This window comes from Pongo abelii, chromosome 12 (assembly GCF_028885655.2).
Source record: "Pongo abelii isolate AG06213 chromosome 12, NHGRI_mPonAbe1-v2.0_pri, whole genome shotgun sequence".
Lineage (NCBI taxonomy): Eukaryota > Metazoa > Chordata > Mammalia > Primates > Hominidae > Pongo > Pongo abelii.
The window spans coordinates 43,186,492-43,207,830 of NC_071997.2; the positions used below are offsets into that span (position 1 = coordinate 43,186,492).

The 21,339-nt window shown below is 47.9% G+C and overlaps 1 protein-coding gene across 8 annotated transcripts in view; it reads right to left on the reverse strand.

The window, feature by feature from the left end:
* Positions 1–18,854, reverse strand: part of PAX8 (paired box 8) — a 60,851-nt gene extending 41,997 nt beyond the window's left edge. For 2 of the 8 annotated variants that reach the window (XM_054546685.2, XM_054546680.2), the window contains exons 1-2: positions 18,679–18,846; positions 18,217–18,316 (exon numbers count right to left, since the gene is read on the reverse strand). In XM_054546685.2, coding sequence (XP_054402660.1) covers positions 18,217–18,241 — 25 coding nt within the window. In that variant the 5' untranslated portion in view covers positions 18,242–18,316; positions 18,679–18,846. 8 annotated transcript variants of the gene reach the window in all.
* Positions 18,855–21,339: the final 2,485 nt, after the last annotated feature.

A 21,339-nucleotide genomic window follows, 5' to 3' on the forward strand; every position in this document is an offset into this window, starting at 1 on the left:
GTGTGTATGTGGGGTGATGGTTTCTGAGTAGAAGACAGTCCTTGCCCTTGAGAAACTTACAAGTTAATAGTCCCTGACATATTATAGAACCTTAAAGATTTTCAACCCATTTACATGCACTGTCTCCTTCAATTCTGTCCACAAGTAGCTGCGTGGAATATCTGTGGAGGTGTGTATATGGGTGTCTGTGTGAATGTGTGTACGAATGAGTGGGTGTGTGTGGGTGTGCGCATGTGTGAGTATGTGTGTGTGTTGGGGATGGGGATGGATAGTAAAGGACATAAAGTACTGGTAGGTTCTACAGCTCAAAGTTATAATGCTATAAATGTGAGTTTAGTGGGCACTGATTTAAAAATCACCCAGAGATGGGTAAGGAGGGAAATAGAGGGGTGGTGAGAAGAACCCCTGCTGAGGGCAGGAAACCATGAGCACAGGGGTAGGTAGGGAGGATGGGGAGAAGGGGGAACAGGAAGGAAATAACAGCTGTAGCTGGGGTGACTGCAGAGACTGAGAGGCCAGAGGAACGAGGGAATATTCAATATAATGAAGTCACATAAAGACACCTCCCTCACCCGGACAGTTGAACTAAATGACCTCTAAGTTTCTTTTGAAGGCTGGGATTCTTTGCTTCTGAGATCTTAACTAAGATACAACCTGACGGGCTTGACTAACTCATGGAGGAGGCATTTGTAAAGGGTGGGCTTTAGCCTGAATTAGGGCACATTTAGAGAGAGAGAGAGAGAGTGACTGTTTGTGTGTGTGTGTGTGTGTGTATGTGTGTGACTGTGTGGGTGAGTTGCAGAGTCTTCAGGGTGGGGGACAGAAGGAGGGCCTGGCCATCCTGTGGACCATAACAGGTAAGAACAAATGAAGGGGAACCTCCTTTTTGAGCGACACACAGGAGCAAAATCTGTGACAAAACCGTGCATCTGTTGTTTCCACACCTGTTGATAGCAGGCACCATGGCGAAGGAGATTATCCACTCTAAAGGCTGCCCTCACCGCTGCAGAAGAAAAGGGGAAGGGACAGAGGCCAGCAGATGCAGCCTGCAGGCTGTGGTTTCTGGAGAGGAAACAGGGGGTGCTGAGAATTAGGAGGCCTAGGTTCTGCCCACTCTGTGACAATGCCAGTCTGTGCCTCAGTATCTTCATCTGGCTTGACAGAAGCAGATGATCCTTCCAGTCCTAATGTCTACAACTCTGGGACTGCCCTCAGCCAGGAAACAGAGGCCAGAAACCCGCAGAAGCTGGTACAGAGAGAGCTCTAGAGGGAAACATTGAGTAACCTTCCTATGTGACAAAACACCAGGAGTGACACTGGGGGTGCCATAAGATGAGGGAAGGTAGCACACAGTGGGGCCTATGGGCTGCCACATGACTTGCATGGTGACAAAGTGGGCTGCCACGGCTTACAGATTATGAAGGTGGATGTGCACAGTGTCTATGGAGTGGCAGAGTTGCAAGGCACACTTCTGAGAGGATCCTTGACCAGGAAGGAGAAGTGGGCTGTCTAATGTCACAGACTCACCTCATGGCAGAACCAAGAAAGAACCTCAGCGTTCTGACCTAAATCCCTGTCTTAACCCTTTGGGAGCTTAGTGGTTTCTTGACTGGGGCCATGTTGGTAGAGTGGAGGAAGAAAGTGGTGAGGTTTGCACAGAACATGTCCTGAAGCAAGGCATGCCCTGAAAGATTTTAGGTTTTTTTTTTTTTTTAGACAGAGTTTCATTCTTTCACTCAGGCTGGAGTGAAGTGGTGCAATCTTGGCTCACTGCAACCCTGCAACCTCTGCCCCGCCCGGGTTCAAGCAATTCTCCTGCCTCAGCCTCCCAAGCAGCTGGGAATATAGCTGCCCACCACCACGCCCAGCTAATTTTTGTATTTTTAGTACAGATAGGGTTTTGTCATGTTGGCCAAGCTAGTCTTGAACTCCCGACCTTAGATGATCCACCTGCCTCAGCCTCCCAAAGTGTTAGAATTACAGGCATGAGCCACTGCGCCCGGCTGAGTTTAGGTTCTTGTATCAGCTTGTTTGCTTGTCCTTTTTGTTTTCTTAAGTGTTTTTTATTTTTTGCAGAGAGGTGATTTTGCTATGATGCTCAGGCTGGTCTTGAACTCCTGGGCTCAAGAAATCTTCTGGCCTCAGCCTCCCAAAGTGCTGGGATTACAGGTGTGAGTCACCATGACTTGCCTTTTCTAAGTGTTGAACCTGGACTTCAGGCTGTCTTTGGGGGATTCTGGCTTGGGAAGGGGAGTCTCCTTCTCTGTTGGAGCAACAGGAAAGGCTGTGGAGGATGGATGTCACCTTCCCCTCCTCTTTCTGTCAGCCCCAAATCAGAGCTTCTGCAGTGGTGTTGCTCAGACCCAAAGCAGCTGAGGGTCAAGTCAGGGCTGGGTGGGGACTGAAACGGACTAAGGACACACAATACTTAGGTGTTATGAATTGAATAGTCCCCTCCCCTCTCTCTACCCACCACCCTAGTACCTTGGAAACAAGGTCTTTGCAGATGATCTAGTTAAGGTGAGGTCATTAGGGTGGGCCTAATCCAATATGATCAAGTCCTTGTGAAAAGGGTAGATTTGGACACAGAGATAAAGTGAGAAAGCTATGTGAATATCAGAGTTATGCTGTCACAAGACAAGGAATGCCAAAGACTTCTAGCAAACCACCAGGAGCTACGAGAGAGGCACAGAACAGATTCTCCTCCAGCCTCAGAAGGAAACAACTCTTTTGACCCCTTGATTTGACACTTTTGGCTTCCAGAACTGTGAGACAATAAATTTCTATTATTTAAGCCCTCCAGTTTGTAGTACTTTGTCACTGCAGCCCTAGCAAACCCACGCACAGATCAATAGAGTTTTAAAGATTTAGCCCTGAATTTCACACAGCAGGCTTGGGCAGCCCCTGGAGGCCGCTCTCCTAGGGTAACTGGCTGCCCCTCCAGTTCCCTACAAATGACTCTTAAGTATAAGGCAGGTTCAGTCAGTCAAGTAGAGGGTAAAATCCTTTCTAACATCTTACCCTCTTTTGGTGAACCTGTTTCTCTTGACATTACTATCCTTGCTACCATCTTGTTCATCATCTTGTTCTCCATTTGTGATCCTTGCATCATGTGGCAATGTTTTTTTTTTTTTTTTTTTTTTTTTTTCAGTGAAAGAACATCAGTGTATCAGCACAGCAAAGATTCCAAATGCCAGGCTGGATTGCCTCCAATTACCAGGACCTCCAGGCTTCTCCTCCTTTCAAGAACTTTCTGATCCTGGATCCAGTCTAAATGTTGGTTATAAACTCACCTGACATCCACAGGGCCCTTCCAAAGTACTGTCAAATAAGTGATTCTTAAATTTAGTTCAACAAACACCAGTTGTTGGACTTGGTTGCATCCAGGATTGGTTTTCACAACAATCCCATGAGGTAGGTGGGGCTGGCACTTTGCCCCATTTTATAGATAAAGATGCCATCTCGGAGGCTCAAATGGCCTGTGTACAGGCAGTTAGGGGCAGATCTGAGACTGCATTCAAATCTGATCTACCCACAGCCAGATGGGAGATCTCTGGGAGGAAGAGGCACAGTGTAAAAAGAAGGGCTGTGCCCCCAGCAGGCAGGCATGAGGGATTCCACATGGGAGACTCCACATGGGAGTCCTGATCATAAAAAAATCCCTGGGAGCTTGTGAAGGATACAGATTCCAGGGCTCCACATTTGCTAACAAAAATCCCAGGAGGTTCTGATACAGACTACACTTAAGAAACACTTATCTAAAGCCAAGAAAGAAGAAGGAGAAGAAGAAAAAAAAAAAGGAAGCAAGGAAGAAGGAGAGGAAAAAAGAAGAAAAGAAAGATCCATTTAACAAATACTCGTGAAGCACCTAGTATATGTCTACTATGTGCTAAATATTGTTTGGAGTTGTATTCCTAGTCTGCAGGAATTACAGGAATCTTGTAATCTTTTATCCTCACAGATGCTGTCAACCTAAATCTGACCAATCACCCTGCCAAGTCGACACCCAGCATCCACTAGGAAGGTCCCTTGTTGGTTCAGAACTCCCCAGGCTTGCCAGTGTTTTTTACTCCCAGTGCCCATTGCTGTTCAACCTGGCTATCTGGCCTTCAAGCATAGGCTTCTGTGCCTGCAAGATGCCCCTAGGACCAGGCAGGTATCCCAGTGGGGAAACTCTGGCTTGAATGGCTGCATCAGGTTCCCTCAAAGGCTGCATTTCTTATTTTCTCAGTTTCCTCATTGCCAATTATCATAAAGAAAATAGAAAAGTAATTACAGCAATATCATGGGAAAGGATCAGGTGTATTTCATGTTAGAGAAACTTCATATACAAAACTCAAATGTGCAAGTTGGATCAACTAAGGAAGCAATAAAAAATGTTATTGGAGAATTAGGTGAAAACCAGCAGCCCAGACATTTGTCGAGTCCTCACTCCTTATGTAGGATTTTGTGTAAGGTGCTGGGGATAGAGAGAGATCTGGAAGGTTCTTGTTCTTTTCTAGCTCAGAGGCAGGTTGTCACTGTAAGAAGCTAAGTGACATTTGTTGGAACAGGTACTGAGTACCCAGGGAGTGGAGCAGAGCAGGTGCAGTGGGAAGTCAGACAGGATGGTCACTGAAGGTGGAGGGTGTCTAAAAAGGTCTCGGGAAGGAGGTGGAGCTTGACTGAGGCTTTGTCAAGGGAGTGGGAGTGGGAAGGGTGTTCCAGGCAGCTGCATTGAATGGGCAGAGACACAGAGGTGAGAATGTACATGGTGTATTTTGGAAACAATGACTAGCTGGCTGGAACATGGGTTTGCATACGGAAATAGTGGGAAATAGGCCACGGAGGTAGGAGAAAGTCTTCTCGGATTGTAGATCAGCAGTTTGCCTGAAAATGCTTGTTAATGATTGGATTAAAAGGAAGTGCAAGGAGAAATGTGATTATTTTGGAAAATCACCAGGCTAAGTTTGTCTGAAACAGAGCCAAGAGAGGAGAGAAATCAGAACATTCTGATAAAGCGAATAACCTAGCTTTATCGCAGATTATTGCCTATCACAGATTATTGTCATGGCTTTTCCACTTAATAAAAGCACCACAAAGCCTGAAGACAACAGAGTCAGCAGGTATGCAGCTGTGGCAAGAGAGCCAAGAAGGATATGAAAACTGCCAACAACAGAAGCATGAGGTCAAGCCAGGGGAGGATGGAAGTTTCATGCACAAGTGAATAAAATGCCCTAAAACGTATACATCGAGTGCACTTTACTCAGACGTTCTGATGGCACATTGGAATTAACACCATAGCTTAGCTTCTCTTGTCAACCCCTGCAGTTGGGCTGAACCCTGACCATGTTCCCATTGCTGTCTCCTTCACCCAGGGCTGACTGCTGGTGCCTGGAACCTGCACACCCTCCTGGGACTCTGCATCTCTGCTGGGGCTGGTTTCTCCTCTGAGCCACCTTAAGGAATCCCACCCTGACCCGGTCACAGCTCAGCATGCCTCCCTCTACTACTTGCTCAGCATTTTGTGTCTATCTAGACTGAAGCCTTTGCTTTCTCTCTGTGATTGTGGTGAAAGTTCAGTTTGCTTTCCTCTCTCTAGAATGTCAGCACGAAGGCAGAGGCATGGTCTCCTGAGTTCCATAACCCCAAAGCCTAACTCCCTGCCTGCCACACTGAGGGGCTCAGTAGACATTGACTTACTAAATTGAATAGTTGAGTAATAATGCTCTTTGAAATAATTTGGAGTTAGATCTTGAGCCTTGTGCGGCCAGGGGATGCATGAGGGCACATCATAAAAACTGAAGGTAACTGAGCATGCCAGCGGTTGGGGTGAGAAATTTGCATGGAGCACTCCAGACACAGAGGCAGCAAAACCCAAGTGCTGGGGAGTCAGAGTGAGAGAGTGAAGGGGCACTGAGTGCCTCTTTAGGAGCTGGATCAAAACCTGAGATGATCTGGCCACATGGTGCAGACTGAGCACGCACTTGGGAGAGAAATGGGCCAGGAGGAGAGGAGAGAGGTTCACCACAGGACAGTGGATGGCTGGGAGTAGAAGCCCTCCCCATGGTGGAGTATCAGTCTGTGAAGCTGAGAGCAAGACAAAAGAAATCATGACTTCTGTGGGTAGCTGGGATGGAAACCTCAGGGGTGACAGGGTCTTTAAAGGAAATCTCAAGGAGGGCATCATGTTCCGGGTGTGTTCCAGGGATGCTGAGTAAGAAAAGACCACCTTTTCTGTATGTGTCTTTACTCTACCACAAGGCACCTGGGCTCCTAAATGACCAACACACATGTGCTATACTGGTGCCAGGAAAGAAGGGTGTTTTGTAGGAAAGTCAAGGTGAGAGGAGGTGCCCAGGACTTGGCTCCTTTCTTTGAAGGGTGATGGTGTAAATTCTCCATGCTGGGGATACTACTGATGGATGGAGGCGTGTCGATCTCATCATTTCACAGAGTGGGGAGCTATGGCCACGACGTGCCTATCACACAAGTCCAGCCTCACGTCAGCTGGACACCAGCTGTTCTGACACTTGTCAGCACATGGGGCACCCGGAAGTTCACGGTGTTCTGCAAAGAACGCCACAAAACAGTGAGCTCAACTTCTTGAAAATCATAATGTGTAGCTAAGTCCAATCCCGATCCTAAAAATAATATGAGGTATAGTGGCCATTGAACAGAAAAAATTTACATCTTAAACTTGAAGATAAGTACAAGTGTACCTTTTTCTACCACTGTTGTTCAGTTTTATTACATTGATGAGCACCTCTGCCCACCCTATGGGGTAACACTGTTTGAGAATCACTGATTTATGAAAGTTATATAAATATTGGCTGATCAAATGTACAAAATTTGCATGATGGCACCATATTGTGTATAATAGTGACAAATACAGTTCATGTGGGTGGAGAAATAAGCTCGGTGTTGCGCATGCGACTGTGGTTTGTGTTCACGCTTCTCCTTTAGAGTGTAGTAGACAGAGCATGCCTGAACTGCCTGGGGCTGAGGGGTCTCAGGCACAGAGTTGCCCAGGAATTCTGAGTAAGGACAGAATGTTAGAGAGAATAACCTGAGCTGAGCCAAGAGGCCCACCCATGCTAGCTGGCAGCCACCTGCCTTCAGTGCTTCATTCTTGGGGGAACTTGAGGCCAGTTCTTGAGTGGATGAGTCCTGCCACTACTGCTGCTTCCCACTTGGTAGCTCTGTCCTCATCTGGGAAGAGCCACTGTGAACCCCAGAGACCTAGTGGTGCTAGGGGCTGATGCAGGCAAATGACTGGCTGCCCCTGGATCTTATGTGAAAACAAGAATGCTGGACCGAAAGGTCTCTACAGGGCTCCATGGCTACCCATGACCCATAACTTCAGTGAGGGGCTAGGGGCCAGGAGGGGCTTATGGTTGGACACTGGTATTCCTCTACTCAGACCTTAAACCACAGGTTGCTAGAACAGGGAGGTCACATGTCAGTGACCTCATGCCTAAATAGATGCACAGCACAGAGCAGATTCCTGGATAGCTTACACCCTACTTTCCCCAGTGCATCAATTATGACTTCCTTTCTAGCAACTGTGAGTACAGCCAGGACTCATCAATCACACCTGTAACTTCCCAGCTGCATTTCTCAGGGTCTCTGAGAGCAGGTCCTTCTCTGGTCTTTTTAAATCACCCACAGACCTAGGACAGTCTTCTGCACATACTTGTATATTTTAAAGGCTTACTTTTTGTATGTTTATGTGTGTGAGATGGGGAATATTGTATTCATGTGTGCATGTGTATGTCTGTGAGTACTGTGGTCTGTGTGTGTAATTGGGTATGAGTGTGTTTGCCATATGGATACAGGGGACTACAGCGAGGACAGCCAGGTGTCCAGGCTATAAGATCTAAGGAGGCACTTGCTCTCAGGGCCAACCCTGCCCTTGCATGAGCCCGAGAGAGAGAGCCTCCTGGAATTTTGCACCTTGAGTGCCTTCCTGCTTCACCCTAATCCCCTCTGGTTGTCTGTATGTTTGGATGTGAGTGTTGTACATATGCTGTGTATGTGTGTGCATGCATGTGAGTGTTCATGGGTGTGTGTCTGTATGTCTCAGCAGCTGTCACTGGGCTTCCCAGTCCCTGTCAACAGGCGAAGGAGGCCCCTTCATTTCCTTGGGTCCTGCTTATGTAGCACAGGCCACAGCAAAGGCTCCGTGGGTTGGGTCAGCCCTCACTCTAACTCAACATGCCCTGGAAGTTACCACAGGGTCATGGAAAGAGTCCTGGTGATGAGATGGAGTGTCTGCTCTGCCACAAGGCAGAGTTTCCTCACTGGCAGTTTCCTCACTGGCAAAATGTGGTGACAGAATCTCATCTGTGAGCCCCCTCCAGCCTTGAACAACTCTGGATCTAGGTAGACCAGCATAAGGAAAGCCTATGAAGCTTCTGAGATGTGCGAGGCATACATTCTCCCAGGTACTCAAGTAGCTCAAGTCTGGAAGCTGCGAGCCACAGAGATCAAGCCTTCTCCAAAAATTGGACTGCAAGGCATGCCATATGAACAGAGTGCTAGGAGACCTTGGGGAGGTGGGGAAGAGGAAGAGGAATCATGGACAGCTTCACGGGGAGGTGGCTTTGGAGCTGGGTTGGGTGAGGACAGCTGGAATGTGGGCAGCAGGTGACCAAGTGCTTTGCAGACATGGCATGGGCCCCACCCAGGCCCTGAGGAAAGGAGAGTCTCAGGACAGCAACTATGTCACTGTAAACAGGACCCTTGAAAGCAGGTGCCACCTGCAAAAGGGGGAGCCCTGAGGCCCAGGCAGGCCTGTCACAGTGTGGGGCACCTGTCTAGACAGCCCCATCCCAGCAGTGGGGGTGGGCCATGGGCCATGGGGACCTTCCTTGTATGGGGTACTGCCATGTCCCCAGGGAATATGGGGGGCCCAGGAAGGTCCCCAAGGCTCGAAGGACCCAGGTCTTTTCATACTGCCAAAGAGATGTAAGGCCTAGAGAGGGGAAAGTTTGCATATCTGTGAAGGCATGGAACCTAGGCATTGGAAGTGTCCAGTAAGCATTTTCATTTGGCAGAAGTGTCTCCATGGCACTTCTACCTACAGCCCTGCCACATTTTGCCACAAACTGTCCAGCAGCCCTGAGATGGAGCCCCAGTGTAGACCGTCATGGAGCACACTGGCTCTGGAACAATGAGGAGCAGACTCGAGAAAGCCAGATGGGGTTTATCTGTCAACAGCCACAACATAGTTGTGCTGGGGTGGCTGTTCAAGATAAATGACCTTTGGTGCTCCTGCAGAATGAGTTGTTAGTGTTCAGTCCTTTTCCTACCACTGAGTTGTTTTCTCTGATCATTCTTCCTCCTGGTTCTGCGGGTCTGCCTTCTTGAAAGGGAAGAGCAAGACTCCAGCTCCCTGCCCTGTAGAGGTGCCTTCTACCTTGCTCAGTGTTGAAGCAAAGGAGCAAAGCAAAGCTTAAGTCAGAGATTTGGTGCTCAGCTAATCACAGAGACTTTTAAATGTCAACCAGGGTTTGCTATCAGGCCAAAGCTGGATTATTATTACCCAAAGTAGAAAACTATGAGACAGAGGCAGGTGGGGAGGGAGGGAGACAGAAGAAAGCAGAAGGCAGAGGATTTGTGGATTTAATTTTTTAAAAATAAATATATGATTCAGTGTCAATTAAAAACAAGTACTCCAGGCAAGTCTTCCTGCAGTCCTGTCTTAGCTGCACACACAGCATAACTGCAAACCCACTTGAGCTCATTTTTGCTCAAAGACCAATTCTATTAAACCCTTAGAATGTTCTGGATTTCAACACACAGTCCACAGACAGCCATTCTATCAAAAGCTTAGTGTTTTCCCTATGAGTGGGTTTTCTGGTAAGGTGAACTAAGGCATCCTTTTCCATTTCAGGCTGTGGTAACAGCAGATAACAGCCGCAGAGGTCATAGCCAACACTTTCCATGCGTCCCTTCATTTAATCCCAGTACTCCTAGGTGGTAGATCTATTATTTCGTCCACATGAAATATTCAAAAGTCTGTCCTAAATTTTAAATGGAATGAAGTACTGGGTTGCAAGTTACTGGTGGCCGTTTCACAGGAAATACTATGACAATGGGACTTTGGGAATGTGTTCTGGAGACTCTGCTCCCTGGTGACTACTACATGGAGCACAGAAAAGTGTCTTGAGTGGCAGCTATGTGCCAGGTGAGGAGACAGGTTTTACTCAGATGACTTCCCAGAAGCCCTGCAGCATCCCCATATTTTATAAAGATGAAGTACAAGCCGAGAGAGACAACTGACTTGACTAAGTTCACATAAAAACAGCAAGGTCTGGGCCAAGACGGAAGCCCGGGCTTCGCCTTCTTCTTCTGCCTGCAGGGCAGGGGCTTTCATCCTGGCTTCATGCTGATTTCAAAAGCCTCTCACTCTCTTGACACCTCATGGCCCCTGAGTTTATCCCAAGAATAATAGTTCTACTGTCCTCCTGGAGATGCTGAAGAATCAAAACTGCAACACACAGAGGGCCTGGTGTGCGCAAACACTGTAGTACACACCGATGACAGCAGATTAAGCCATTTCTCTCCTAGGTGCGTCACCCAACCAACTCCTGGACCCTTCTGCTGTGCTGCCCCGACAGTCACAATATGTCCTAGTGGACTAATTAGCACTAACTACCCAGGTCACCCCAAGGCCATTTAAGAAAACAAATAAAAAAGACAAAACCAATGAGTATTGTGGCTGAAGACGACGAAAAAAAAGTTAAAAGCAGGGAGGAATGAATTATTTTTTCTTTCTCAATCTCTCCCTCTGCTTAAACCAAAGACAGGTTTTCATCTGACAGCCCGGGAGCTAAGCAGCTACTTTCTACATGAAAAAGTGAAAACATTAAAATAAAATCCCTTTCTTTCAAGCTAACGTTCTAAAACTGAACCTCTGCAGAGGCTCCAAAAGAGAAATGCCTTGCTTTTAAGCCCCTGAGTGAGAGGGATCCTGAGGAAGTGGCAGAGGGGATGAACCTAAGCTTTGGGACATAACAATCGGCACCTCCAGTGGCCACCACTCCTAGCTATGCTGCCTGTGGATGGGGCCCCCAGTGCTGGCCCCTAACAGCATGGTGAAGCCTCCCCAGCAACTCTGAAGCTGTTTGCTTCACATCCAAGATGAACCTAGGCAGGGAGGCTGAGTGTGCTTGGGAGATACCAAGTTAGGGAAGTTCCTCAGGGTCCTTCAACTTGTGGTGCCTGAAGATAGCTGCTTTTTTTCCAGTGCAGATGGAGACACGGCAGCCTTGGGGGGATGTGTGAAAGTAAGACCCCCCTCCCTCTGCCTTTCCAAGTGGCTGATCATCTCCTTCCTTCTCATAGCTACTTCTAGGAGAGGCATCCAGGCAGGAACCACTTCTCCATTTCACAGATGGGAAGACTGAGAACCATACTGGAAAAGGGCGTATTTTAATTAAACTGGAGAGTGGGGAACACTGATGAGGAAAGCAAGCTGATGGACTGAAGGCCCTGCCTGTCACTGCCAGCATGGGCACTTGAGCCTTCTTATCAAGGGTTCTGATGGGAGGTTCCACTAGGATTCCAGGTGTCGATCATCTAGTAGCTGAGTTCTGATGAGCTGGACTTTGGGTGGTTGAGGTAGGGAGCAGTGGGAAGGGGAATTGAAGTCATATCAACCTCTTTGAACACCAGTTCCTTCCCCTCTCTTCTATAAAAATGTCAGTAGTGATACCTGCCTGGCAGAGTTGTGAGAATTAAATGAGATGATGAATACGTCTGCTCTCAGCACCACACCACACCTGTGGCAGTCCTCAGAGAGAAGAATCACAGCTTCCATTCATTGAGAGCTCACTAAGTGCCAGGTATGCTCAGCTCTTGTGCAGATGTTCTTTTTCTTTGGATGTAAATGTGACATGGGCAGAGCAGGAGGAGCTGTGAGTTTGGCTGGGCTGAGCCATAGGGATTGCCGGCGTCTTGTATGGCATTCAGGACTATGGAGGGTCCACGGGAAGAAACACAGAAACGGAACCCAAGTATCCTTGGAGGACTCTTGGACTTTCTTCTCCTTGATCTTAGACATGCCTCAGTAAAGAGATGCTGGTTTCTACCCAGACCCATTCCTGGGGAAGGACCCCCCAGCCAAGCAAGGTAAAGTCTAGACTCAGTGACGTGAATTAGAGGTTTAAGACAGAAACCTTCCCATGAAGATTTTTCTGGCCAGTGGCTTATATAAGAGAAATTTGCTCATCGTATTTCTATCTGGCCAAGGGAGGAGTCTAGAGGGGCTTTCAGCAACCCAAAAAGTCTTGTCAGCCCTAACTCTGGACCTAAGGAAATAATTATGAATACTCAAGATCTATTTAAAAGTGTCATTACTGTAGATAAACAAAGAAGGTTGATGCTTCTTCCTACTCCACCTCGCTGCAGAGACTCCATCCACCCCAGGGTCACTAACCACTGACTGGATGAACTGGGATTGGTGTGGGAGAGTGGAGTTTTCAGGAGCCAAGAGACTCCTGGATTGTCATGCTCTGTACTCCTTCCCCACAAAAGGAACGTCTAGAACTCCTGCTGAAAGTAGTCATTGTCTGCATTTCCTAGGCAGAATATGTTAGCTCCCTCCCCAGAAGAACCTGGGCGAAGGTGTTCCAATCTGCATTCGGAAAGAATCCCTCCTGCAAAGAACTCTACACCCTCTAAGAGAAGACAACGTGAGGGCACATTCTCCTCTCTTAGAGGGTGTTTTCAATACTAAGTTCTATCTCTGAAGAGAATGAGGACCCGATGGGGGCCAGTGCACCAAGTTTTCAACTAAAACAAAAGCAAAACTAATCTGCAGTCTTGAAGGTGGGCTCATTCATTCCCCTGCCCCCACTTTTTAAAACATTTTTTTTTTCTTAAATGAAACAGTTTCTTTTATCTTTTGGCTTCTCGCGTACTCAGAACCATAGAGCTCAAAGCTTCTCAGCTCAACGGAGAACTCAGCACTTCTTGGACTGATAAATAGAGCAGCTTTAAAATGCTTAGAACTGAAGACAGACCAACTGTGGCGAGAGAAAGTAAACACATCCATGCACCAGTCAACCCTAGCAAGCTCCTCGCTGAGATTACAAACTGCAGTTCCTGCCTGAGCTGGAGAGGATGCTGGAGCAGGCTGAGGGACCAGAACCACAAAGCAGCCCTGGCTTAGCTCTGGCTTAGCTACTTGTGCCCCAGAAGAGCTGGGTCCTCAGGGAGTCTTCTTGGGGCCCGGTTTGGATGTTCCTAAGCATAGAAGACTCTGCCAGTGTGTCCCTCATTCGTTTCACATTTGGAAATGTACCAAGAGAAGCGGGAACCAGCTTTACTCTTTCTGATCTAGATGGGACTCCTTTCCTTTGCACTCAAGCTCTCTGTGTACAGGTGAAACTTGCCAGTGAGAGACTTGGAATTTCTCACAAAATAGAATGTGGTAACGACATAATTTGATATGAATATTTGAGGAACTTTATCTATGGACAATATATACTTTAAACATCCCCCTCCCCAAGTCACACACACAAATTGTTTTTATGAGAACCAATTAATAAATGCTAATTCATTCAGGCATATCTTCACTAAATTACTGTTTCATTTAATTGCAGGGGAATTTTCCATTACTAAACTCTCCCTTGCTGATTTTTTTTTGCATTATTTATATATTCTTTCAATTTCACTAATAGTGAGGTTGGTATGTGATATTATCTGATGTTTGTACGTCTTAAATTTATTTTTCATTTAAAATATTTCCTCATTCTTGCAGCTCCACATAATCTGGGAGAAACATCAATAAAAGCAGGCAAGATTTTACAATAAATGATTGAAAAAGGCACTGGCTGAAATTAACCTGACAGGAATGCATCCTGTGTGATTGTGTTTCTCTCATTCCAGACGTGCATGTGTGTGCATGTGTGTGCATCTCTACTTCGGGTTAATGTGGGAATGCTTTCCTATATCAATAAGTCACAAGTCGATCTATGAAAAGATTGTGTGTGCAAAATAGAGATGAAGACCACAGGGGCTTTAATAATAAAATAAACATAAACAACACTCGAATCTCTTTATAAATCCCAGAGCACAATGTACGTTTTCTTACTTCCTTTTCATGGACCCCAAATAAAGACTTTGACAGCCAGATATCCAAGATCCGGATCAGCCAGCTTCCTAAAATTCTGCCTCTTTTTTTTTTTTAAGGTGTAGAAAAATGGGGGTATCCCATGGTGGTTAGGGGTTGCTTAGAGACTGTGGTAGAGATTTGGTGTTAACAAAAATGTGTTTTGAAAGCAGGATTTCAATTTTCTTATACTGAATGGCAAACATTCCACGCACCTGGCTATCTTCATTTCTGAAACAAATGCTTTCATTTTATTATCTCCAGCTACCTTCTCCCTTTCTTTCCTTTCCACCCCCATTGCATCCTTTCAGTGTCTTTCTTTTTCTCTTTGTTCTTTCACTCCTTTCTCTCTCACAGCAAAATGTTCTGGAGGATGTGAATGATTAAACTGTTTACTCCAAGGTTTAGGTATGAAAAGGCATGTCACTGTAAGTAAAGTTTCACCTTTATACCCAACTCCATCAATAATTACAGAACAAGGATGACTATTAGTAAATCTTTCTTACAATTGGCTCTTACAAAAATGATTTCATTTTTTCTGGGCATACCAAGTTTGACAGATTTTACTTTTCACAAAAATTATTTACACAGCAGAGGAACCTGCTCCAAAATGAAGGCAGCATATAAAGGGTCTTTGAGTGTATCCATAGGAAAATGAATACCTATAAAATGCATCTCAATAAATTAGAGATTTGAGGCCATAAATAGAACGTTTTGACATATTATATTAGTAGATGCCCTCTAATTGAAACCAAAGTGTCCCTTAATAATTAAAATTCCATGAGATTGATTTTTTATTTGGTTTCCTTCACTTCCTTTGTCTTCTTCAACAAAATTAGGCAGAGTCCTTTTGGGGGTAGACTGATAAAATTAATTAACTTCCCTTCCACCCCCAAAAAGTTCCAAATAAATGCTTCCAATAGACATCAAAAAAGTGTCAATTAGAAATAATTACTTCTTATCAATCAGTGGGGCAATTAAAGTGACAAAGCTTAAAAAGATACTTATCTTAAAACTAATTCACAAGGTAGCTAAATTATCTCCTAATTAACTTGCATTGTGGAAGGTGGGGGGGATAAACCATCTTGAAACAAAGATGAATTGATGAACCCCAATACCTCTTTATGTTCCTCAAAGCTGCTTCCATTCCCTGAAACCTTATTTTTCAATCCAGGCAGGAAACTTGGGAAGAAACCAGATCCTTTTCAAATGCATTTATTCCCCTTTCCTCAATTCTAAAACCAAGAGGAAGGAATGGGGCTTTAGATCTCACATCAGGGAAGTTAGAGACATCGTCCTCTGCCTTGTCTTATTTTACCACTTGAATGAACTATTTTCAGGACCGGTGGGAGTGGGCTGGGACAAGTTATTTAAGATAACTTTTAATGATAGCCAGCCTGCTTGCTTTTACAAAACTCTCTTCCTCATTGGTACAGTATTGTTTTCACTTTGATATATATGTGGCATTTATCATTTCTTCTGCATCTTTGAATTTTTTTAAAAAATGTTTTTGCTTTAGAGAATTTCGTCCCTGATGCAACAAAAATAGCGATTTTAAGGAACGTTCAGCCCATCGCTGACCTGCGCACGTTAGAATGATTCGCGTTCAACATTCCTTCAGAATAAAGTTGTAGGAAAGACGATGTTAAGACTCTCTGCAAGGCAAGACCAGCCAACGACTAGGCGAGAGAGCCGTGGCAGGCTGGGCGGCGGAGGCCGCGCAAGAAAGTTTTCTTGAGCGTCTCCGGTTATTGGGAAGGGTGCGCTCGGCCTCGCTCCCGCGAAAAGCCGTGTGGCTGCCTGCGTCCCACGCTCTGCTCAAAGAAAACTTACAGGGGAGCTCCCTAAGCACTGCCGAACTCAGGAATAGAGGTGCCTGGGGAAAAGGGGGAAGCTGCTAAAACCTGACAGAAAATGGGCTTGTAAAAACAAGAGGGGTCCGCTTATGAATTTAGCTCCAATTACAGACAACAGTGTCAGGTAAACTGATCAGAAAGACAGACGGCCTCTCCCTCAGGTTTGCCGAGGGAGGGTTCAGAAAAGAAACAGGGAGCGCCTTCAGCAGTCTATGCTGTTATAGGCCATTTTCTTGTTTTATTAGCATTTAAATTAAACTATGAGAAGAAAGTCTCATCCTCCCTCCCTCGCTGCTTTGTTTATTTGTTTTGGAAAGGGGGTAGAAGAAGCCCCTCTGTGTTCCCGAAAAGAAGAAAGGGGAAAAAAATTACCTGGTAGGTCCAGGGGCAGAGGGCTCCCTCCCAAAACTCAAGCGCTATTTGCATCCGAGCTAATGGGAAAGCGCGCATCTCATCATCTGGGACTGTTACTGATTAAAACTACAGTAAAAATAAATTGTGCCTTTTGTATTCTTTGCATACTGTATTCCCATTTATTCTAATGAGTACTTCTAGAATGAAAATAAGTAGCCGCGAAAAAAAAAAAGCTCATGTGAGGGACGGGGACATCGTCTCATTTCTTGGGCAGCGACAGAGAGTAAGGGTCCAGCCTGGCCACAGTAAATTTGATTTCCGAGAGCACCCACTCCTCCTGCCACTGCCGGAAGGGTCAGGGGAAGGTTAGGAGGAAAGATGGATCTCCAGAGCCGAGCAGAAGTGTCATTGGACCGGCCTGGCATGGGACTGGGCACCGGGCACTGCACATTAGGCCTCAGGGATGGTCCTGGCGATGTCTGGTATAGTACCACGGTTTGGCTAAAGATTAAGGGACTAAAACCTGATCCTGACCTTAGAAAGTGGCCTAGGAGCGCTCGTGGTTCCAGGGCGCGGACCGTAAAGAGGTGCCAGGGAGCTCTGCTCGGTCCCAGGGCTCGCCAACCCCGCCGCGCCGGGGAATGGCTGCGAGGGCTCTACCCTGAGGCCCTTGAAGGGACCCCGCGCCTTTTGGGGGCAGCCAGACGATTCTGGCCCAGGTCTCTGAGGGGAATGGGGGCCGGGAGGGAGCATTAGTCTGCAGCTCTAGAAAGAACTCGAGTGAGAAATCTTCCGGCGCCCCAGGGGGTTCCCGCTGCCCTCCTAGTTGAGCCATGGCCCTGGGACTGGAGACTGCGCCGCACAGCCCGGGCCCCGCGGTGCGCTTGGCTAAATAGAGATCTCAGCCGCGCTCCGCGCCCGATCCGACCCTCCTTATTATAACAAATGTCCCGTTTGCAGAGCGGGACTTCATATTCGCGGAGAATTCATTTTGAAATATTGATTTCCTCTCACTTCGCCGGCCCAAATCGATAGCGATGCGCCCTGGCCCCATAAATCGCCTTCTCTGAAGCCGGCCGGGCTCCATCCATCACTGCGGGCCGCGCTGCGCCTCCGCCGCTGTCCACACTCGCTGCGCGCCGGGAAGGCTGCACCCACCAGCCCCGACCCTGGAGCTCCTTCCCAGCAAAGACCCTGCCCAGCCCTGGCCGGGAAGGGGGAAAACAGGCATCGCGGCCTGGGAGCTTGAGTGTTTTTGAAGGCCCCGCTTCCGGGCGCAGGTGGGGAGGGGGTTTTGACTCCGCAAGCAGCTTAGTCCTCACCAGCCGGACGCCCAGCGCACGGCTCCCTGCCTGCCCGGTGCTGGGCCAGGATGAGGCGGAGAGCACCTGAGTGCGCTGCCGGATCCCAGGCCCGGGACCACTGGCTCTATTCCCGTTGGCTTGAGAGATGCGGGGAGCTCACAGTCCAGCCAGGGGAGTCACTGGGAAAGACTGAGCGCACCCGAGGAAGAGGACTTAGAGGTCGGGGACGGGGAAATGGCAAGTCCTGCACTGGTGCAGCCCAGGGACAGAGCACGAAGAATGTCCACACTAATGCGCCATGCAAGGCTGGGAATGGAGCTCAAAGGAAATCCCCTTTAACTCCACAGAGATCCCCTCACCGTTCCCTGTGGTCCCTCGAAACCAGGGAAGGGCGGCTCAGCTGGCCGAGTGGAACCCCAGTGCCCGAGAACAGCGAGGCGGCTCCAGCGGAGGGCCAGGCCCCAGGCGCCCCCAGCTGGGTCCCCACGCGGGTGGGTCCCGCGAATCCCGTGCTTACGCTCCCGAGATACAACCACACGAGCGCATGCACCGACGCTCGGCGGCGCGGGGGCTCGGGGTCCTGACCACACCGCGTTCTTACCAGATCTGATGGAGTTGTGAGGCATCGCCGGGGAGTCTCTCGCAGCCCGCGGAGGGCTCGGGGCTTACTCACGTAGGTCCCGGCCGCGCCTGCAGCTGCCCTGCACAAACCCAGGAGAAGGGCATGAGATGCGATGAGATTCGATGCCTGCATCCTCAGGCCCCCTCCCCAGGCGTTATGCTTTACACCTGCATCGTCTGCCAGGAGTAGGAGGATTTTTAGGCGAAGTAGGGCCAACCTCAGCCTAGCCTAGCTAACAGGCTTCCCGGAAGGATCAAGGATTGGGGGTGCGCTGAAGAAGCTCCAGACTCCAACCTCCGTGCCCACTCCCTCCGCTGTCCCAGTCTTATGCCATTTAACTTGGGAGGGAAAAGGCTGCCAGGCTTCCTGGGACCCTCTCCTTTCTTCCATCCCCCCGTCCTCACTGCCAGCCAGCTTCCAGCTAACCCCTGGGTGACATACCTGGCCGGCCGGCTGCAGGCCCTCACTTCTTGGGTCCGCCCGCGAGGGTGCCCTGGGCCCCGTGTCTCTCCTCCTTCTGAAGTTTGTTCCCATCCACCGGGCATCACCGACCGGTTTTATCCCGCTGAGGCCCTGGGAGATGGGTCTGACGAGGCTCGCAGGCCGTGGATTGGCTGGCTGGGTGCAGGGGGGTGCGGGAGGGGGAGGATTTTGCAAGGGGGACATGGCTGAGTGGACTCAGGAGTTAGAAACATTCGCTGGGAGCTTCTGTTTCCAGCGGAGGGAAGAGGGAGGCAGCTGAGCCCTAACTCAGCAGGCCTAGAAATATTGGAGGAGTGGGGAACAGAGGCCTAGAAGCCTGAAGATGAGGCTCTCTGGGTCCTCCTGGGTCACTGACCACCAGAAGTGAGAGGGATGGTCTCTGTAGGATGCCCTTCTTGCCCCCTGTCACCCCTGGTTTGCTCACCGGGAAGCAGCCTTTTCTTTTGTAAAAGGAAGGAGGGAACTTCTGTTTTATGCCTGATTCTTTAGGTAGAGCCTGCTTTCAGGGCTGTAGGCAAGATGCTATTACCTTCTCACCACAGCTATGACCTCTTCCAGGGAAGAATCTTGAGCAGCACCTGAAGCCATTCCCTCTGTTCTACACAGATAGCGTCCACACCCTTGCATTGTTAGGCTAAAAAAGTTGTCACATAACCCATTCCATAGCAACTCCTCGCCTCTCTCCTCTGGAGCACACACGCAGACACCTGTCCTCTTTCTTGCTTCTTGAGGATTTTGAACTTGGAAGAAGAGTTCAGGGGAAGGGCATTGAGGGCCTAGACTTCACCTCTGTGTGGAAAGGCCTTAGAAAGGAACAGGACTGAGCTGACCTCTGGCCTGGTCTGTAGGAATCAACAGCCTCAGCAATATGGGGGCTTGCGTGTGGTTAAGAAGGGGTCCACCAGTGGGAATGACGGCAGGGTTGGTGAGCCCTGGGACCGAGCCGAGCTGCCTGGCACCTCTTTACCTTAGTGATGGCAAAAGCTGCCCCCTCCTTCCTCATAGTTCTCTCAGTCGGGGAGTCGGGGTACATGTAAGATTGTGAGTGGGTATGAGTGAGCAAATGTCCTGGAACACTGGCAGGCCTGGGGGTCAAGGCCTGGATGCTCCCCCAATCTTTGGCCAGACCTCTGGACTCAGGATTACAGTCTAGAGGACAGCCATGCCCTTTTCAGAGATGGCTCTGCAGGCCTGGTGGGGTTGTTCTGGGACAGGAGGCTAAGGAGCCAGTGGGAGGGGAGCGAGGCGGGGGCAGGGGAAACTGGGATATTCAGGGGGATTGGATGTGTGTGTGTGTGTATGCACACATGTACACGTGTGTGAAAACACATGAACTATTTTTCTGAATTAAAAAACGTTTTCTCTTTCATGTCAATCCACAACTTCCTTCCACCCATCTCTCAATTTAGGAGAAATGAATCATCTTGTGAAAAAAGAGAGAAGATGTGTGTCCCTAAATGTTTCCTCCACATTTGCAAAGAGGGGCTGTAAACAAAAATAGTTGGTGCTTCATCATTTTAAATGTTTCTCTAAAACTGTAATTTTAAATTGCTCTGTGGTTTTCAAAGCTCCAGATTCCTAACTTCTCTGGCAGTCCCTCCCAGAGAGAGACAATCCAAGGGTGTTGGGATGGAAATGGATCTTGGCATAGGTCCTCCAGACCCCATGGGACAGTTTGCTGCCCTAGATTGTGTCCTTCTGCTGCAGGGGAGGTGTGGAGTGTGGCAGCTACAGCAGAAACTCTCTTTGTCTCCCCAGGATTCCCTCCCACCAGGGAGGCAATGCTCCAGGGTGAATCTAATACGCCCTCATTTCAAACAGCTCTGACAACCTTAGAGATTCTACCCAATCTAAGGTTCTGATATGTACCAATAACCATCGACTCTCATGCAGTCATTCTTGCCTATGCACATCTTTTCTGCCCAAGCAATGAACCCTCTCCCTTTCCCATCCCCTTTTTGGGCAAAATTTCTTAGAGGACAAATCCAGCAAGTTATCAGAACATTCCTGTCCCATTTATAAGCTTATCTTTAAAATTTCATTTTAAGGTAAAAACAATGTGCACTGTTCAAGGTTACTCCTCAGGGAAAAACACACCCCACACCTTGACAGTACCTCTTCTCCAGACTGCAGGTGACATAGCAGAGGACCAGAAGACTCAGCAGAGAAGATCTAGGACCAGCAAGAAGTGAGAATGCAGTGAACTTCTGCTGCAGAGATAAACACAGTCCTCCTGGACTGACCCTGCTTCTAATTAGAATCAGAAATCAGGCCTGGGTTCCTTGGTACTTCCTAATTCTCTGAGACCAAGGCCAAGGAAATGTCATTAACTAGTACTTTAACTCTGTCTCTTTGGCATCAGTCTCCTCCTCTGCAAAACGAAAGGTTTGAAATACATATATTTTTAAAATCACCTATTATCACAGTATTTTTTCAAACTTAAAATCCATGATCATTTTAGTTAAGAATAAAAATCATATGCCTTCCTTTGATGATATTTGAAATTTTAAAATAAATTTGCACTGTGACTAATATACTTTCAATGGGACTTTTAGAACTCTTTTTTTTTTTCTTCTAGACATAGTCTCACTCTGTCACCCAGGCTGGAGTGCAGTGGCA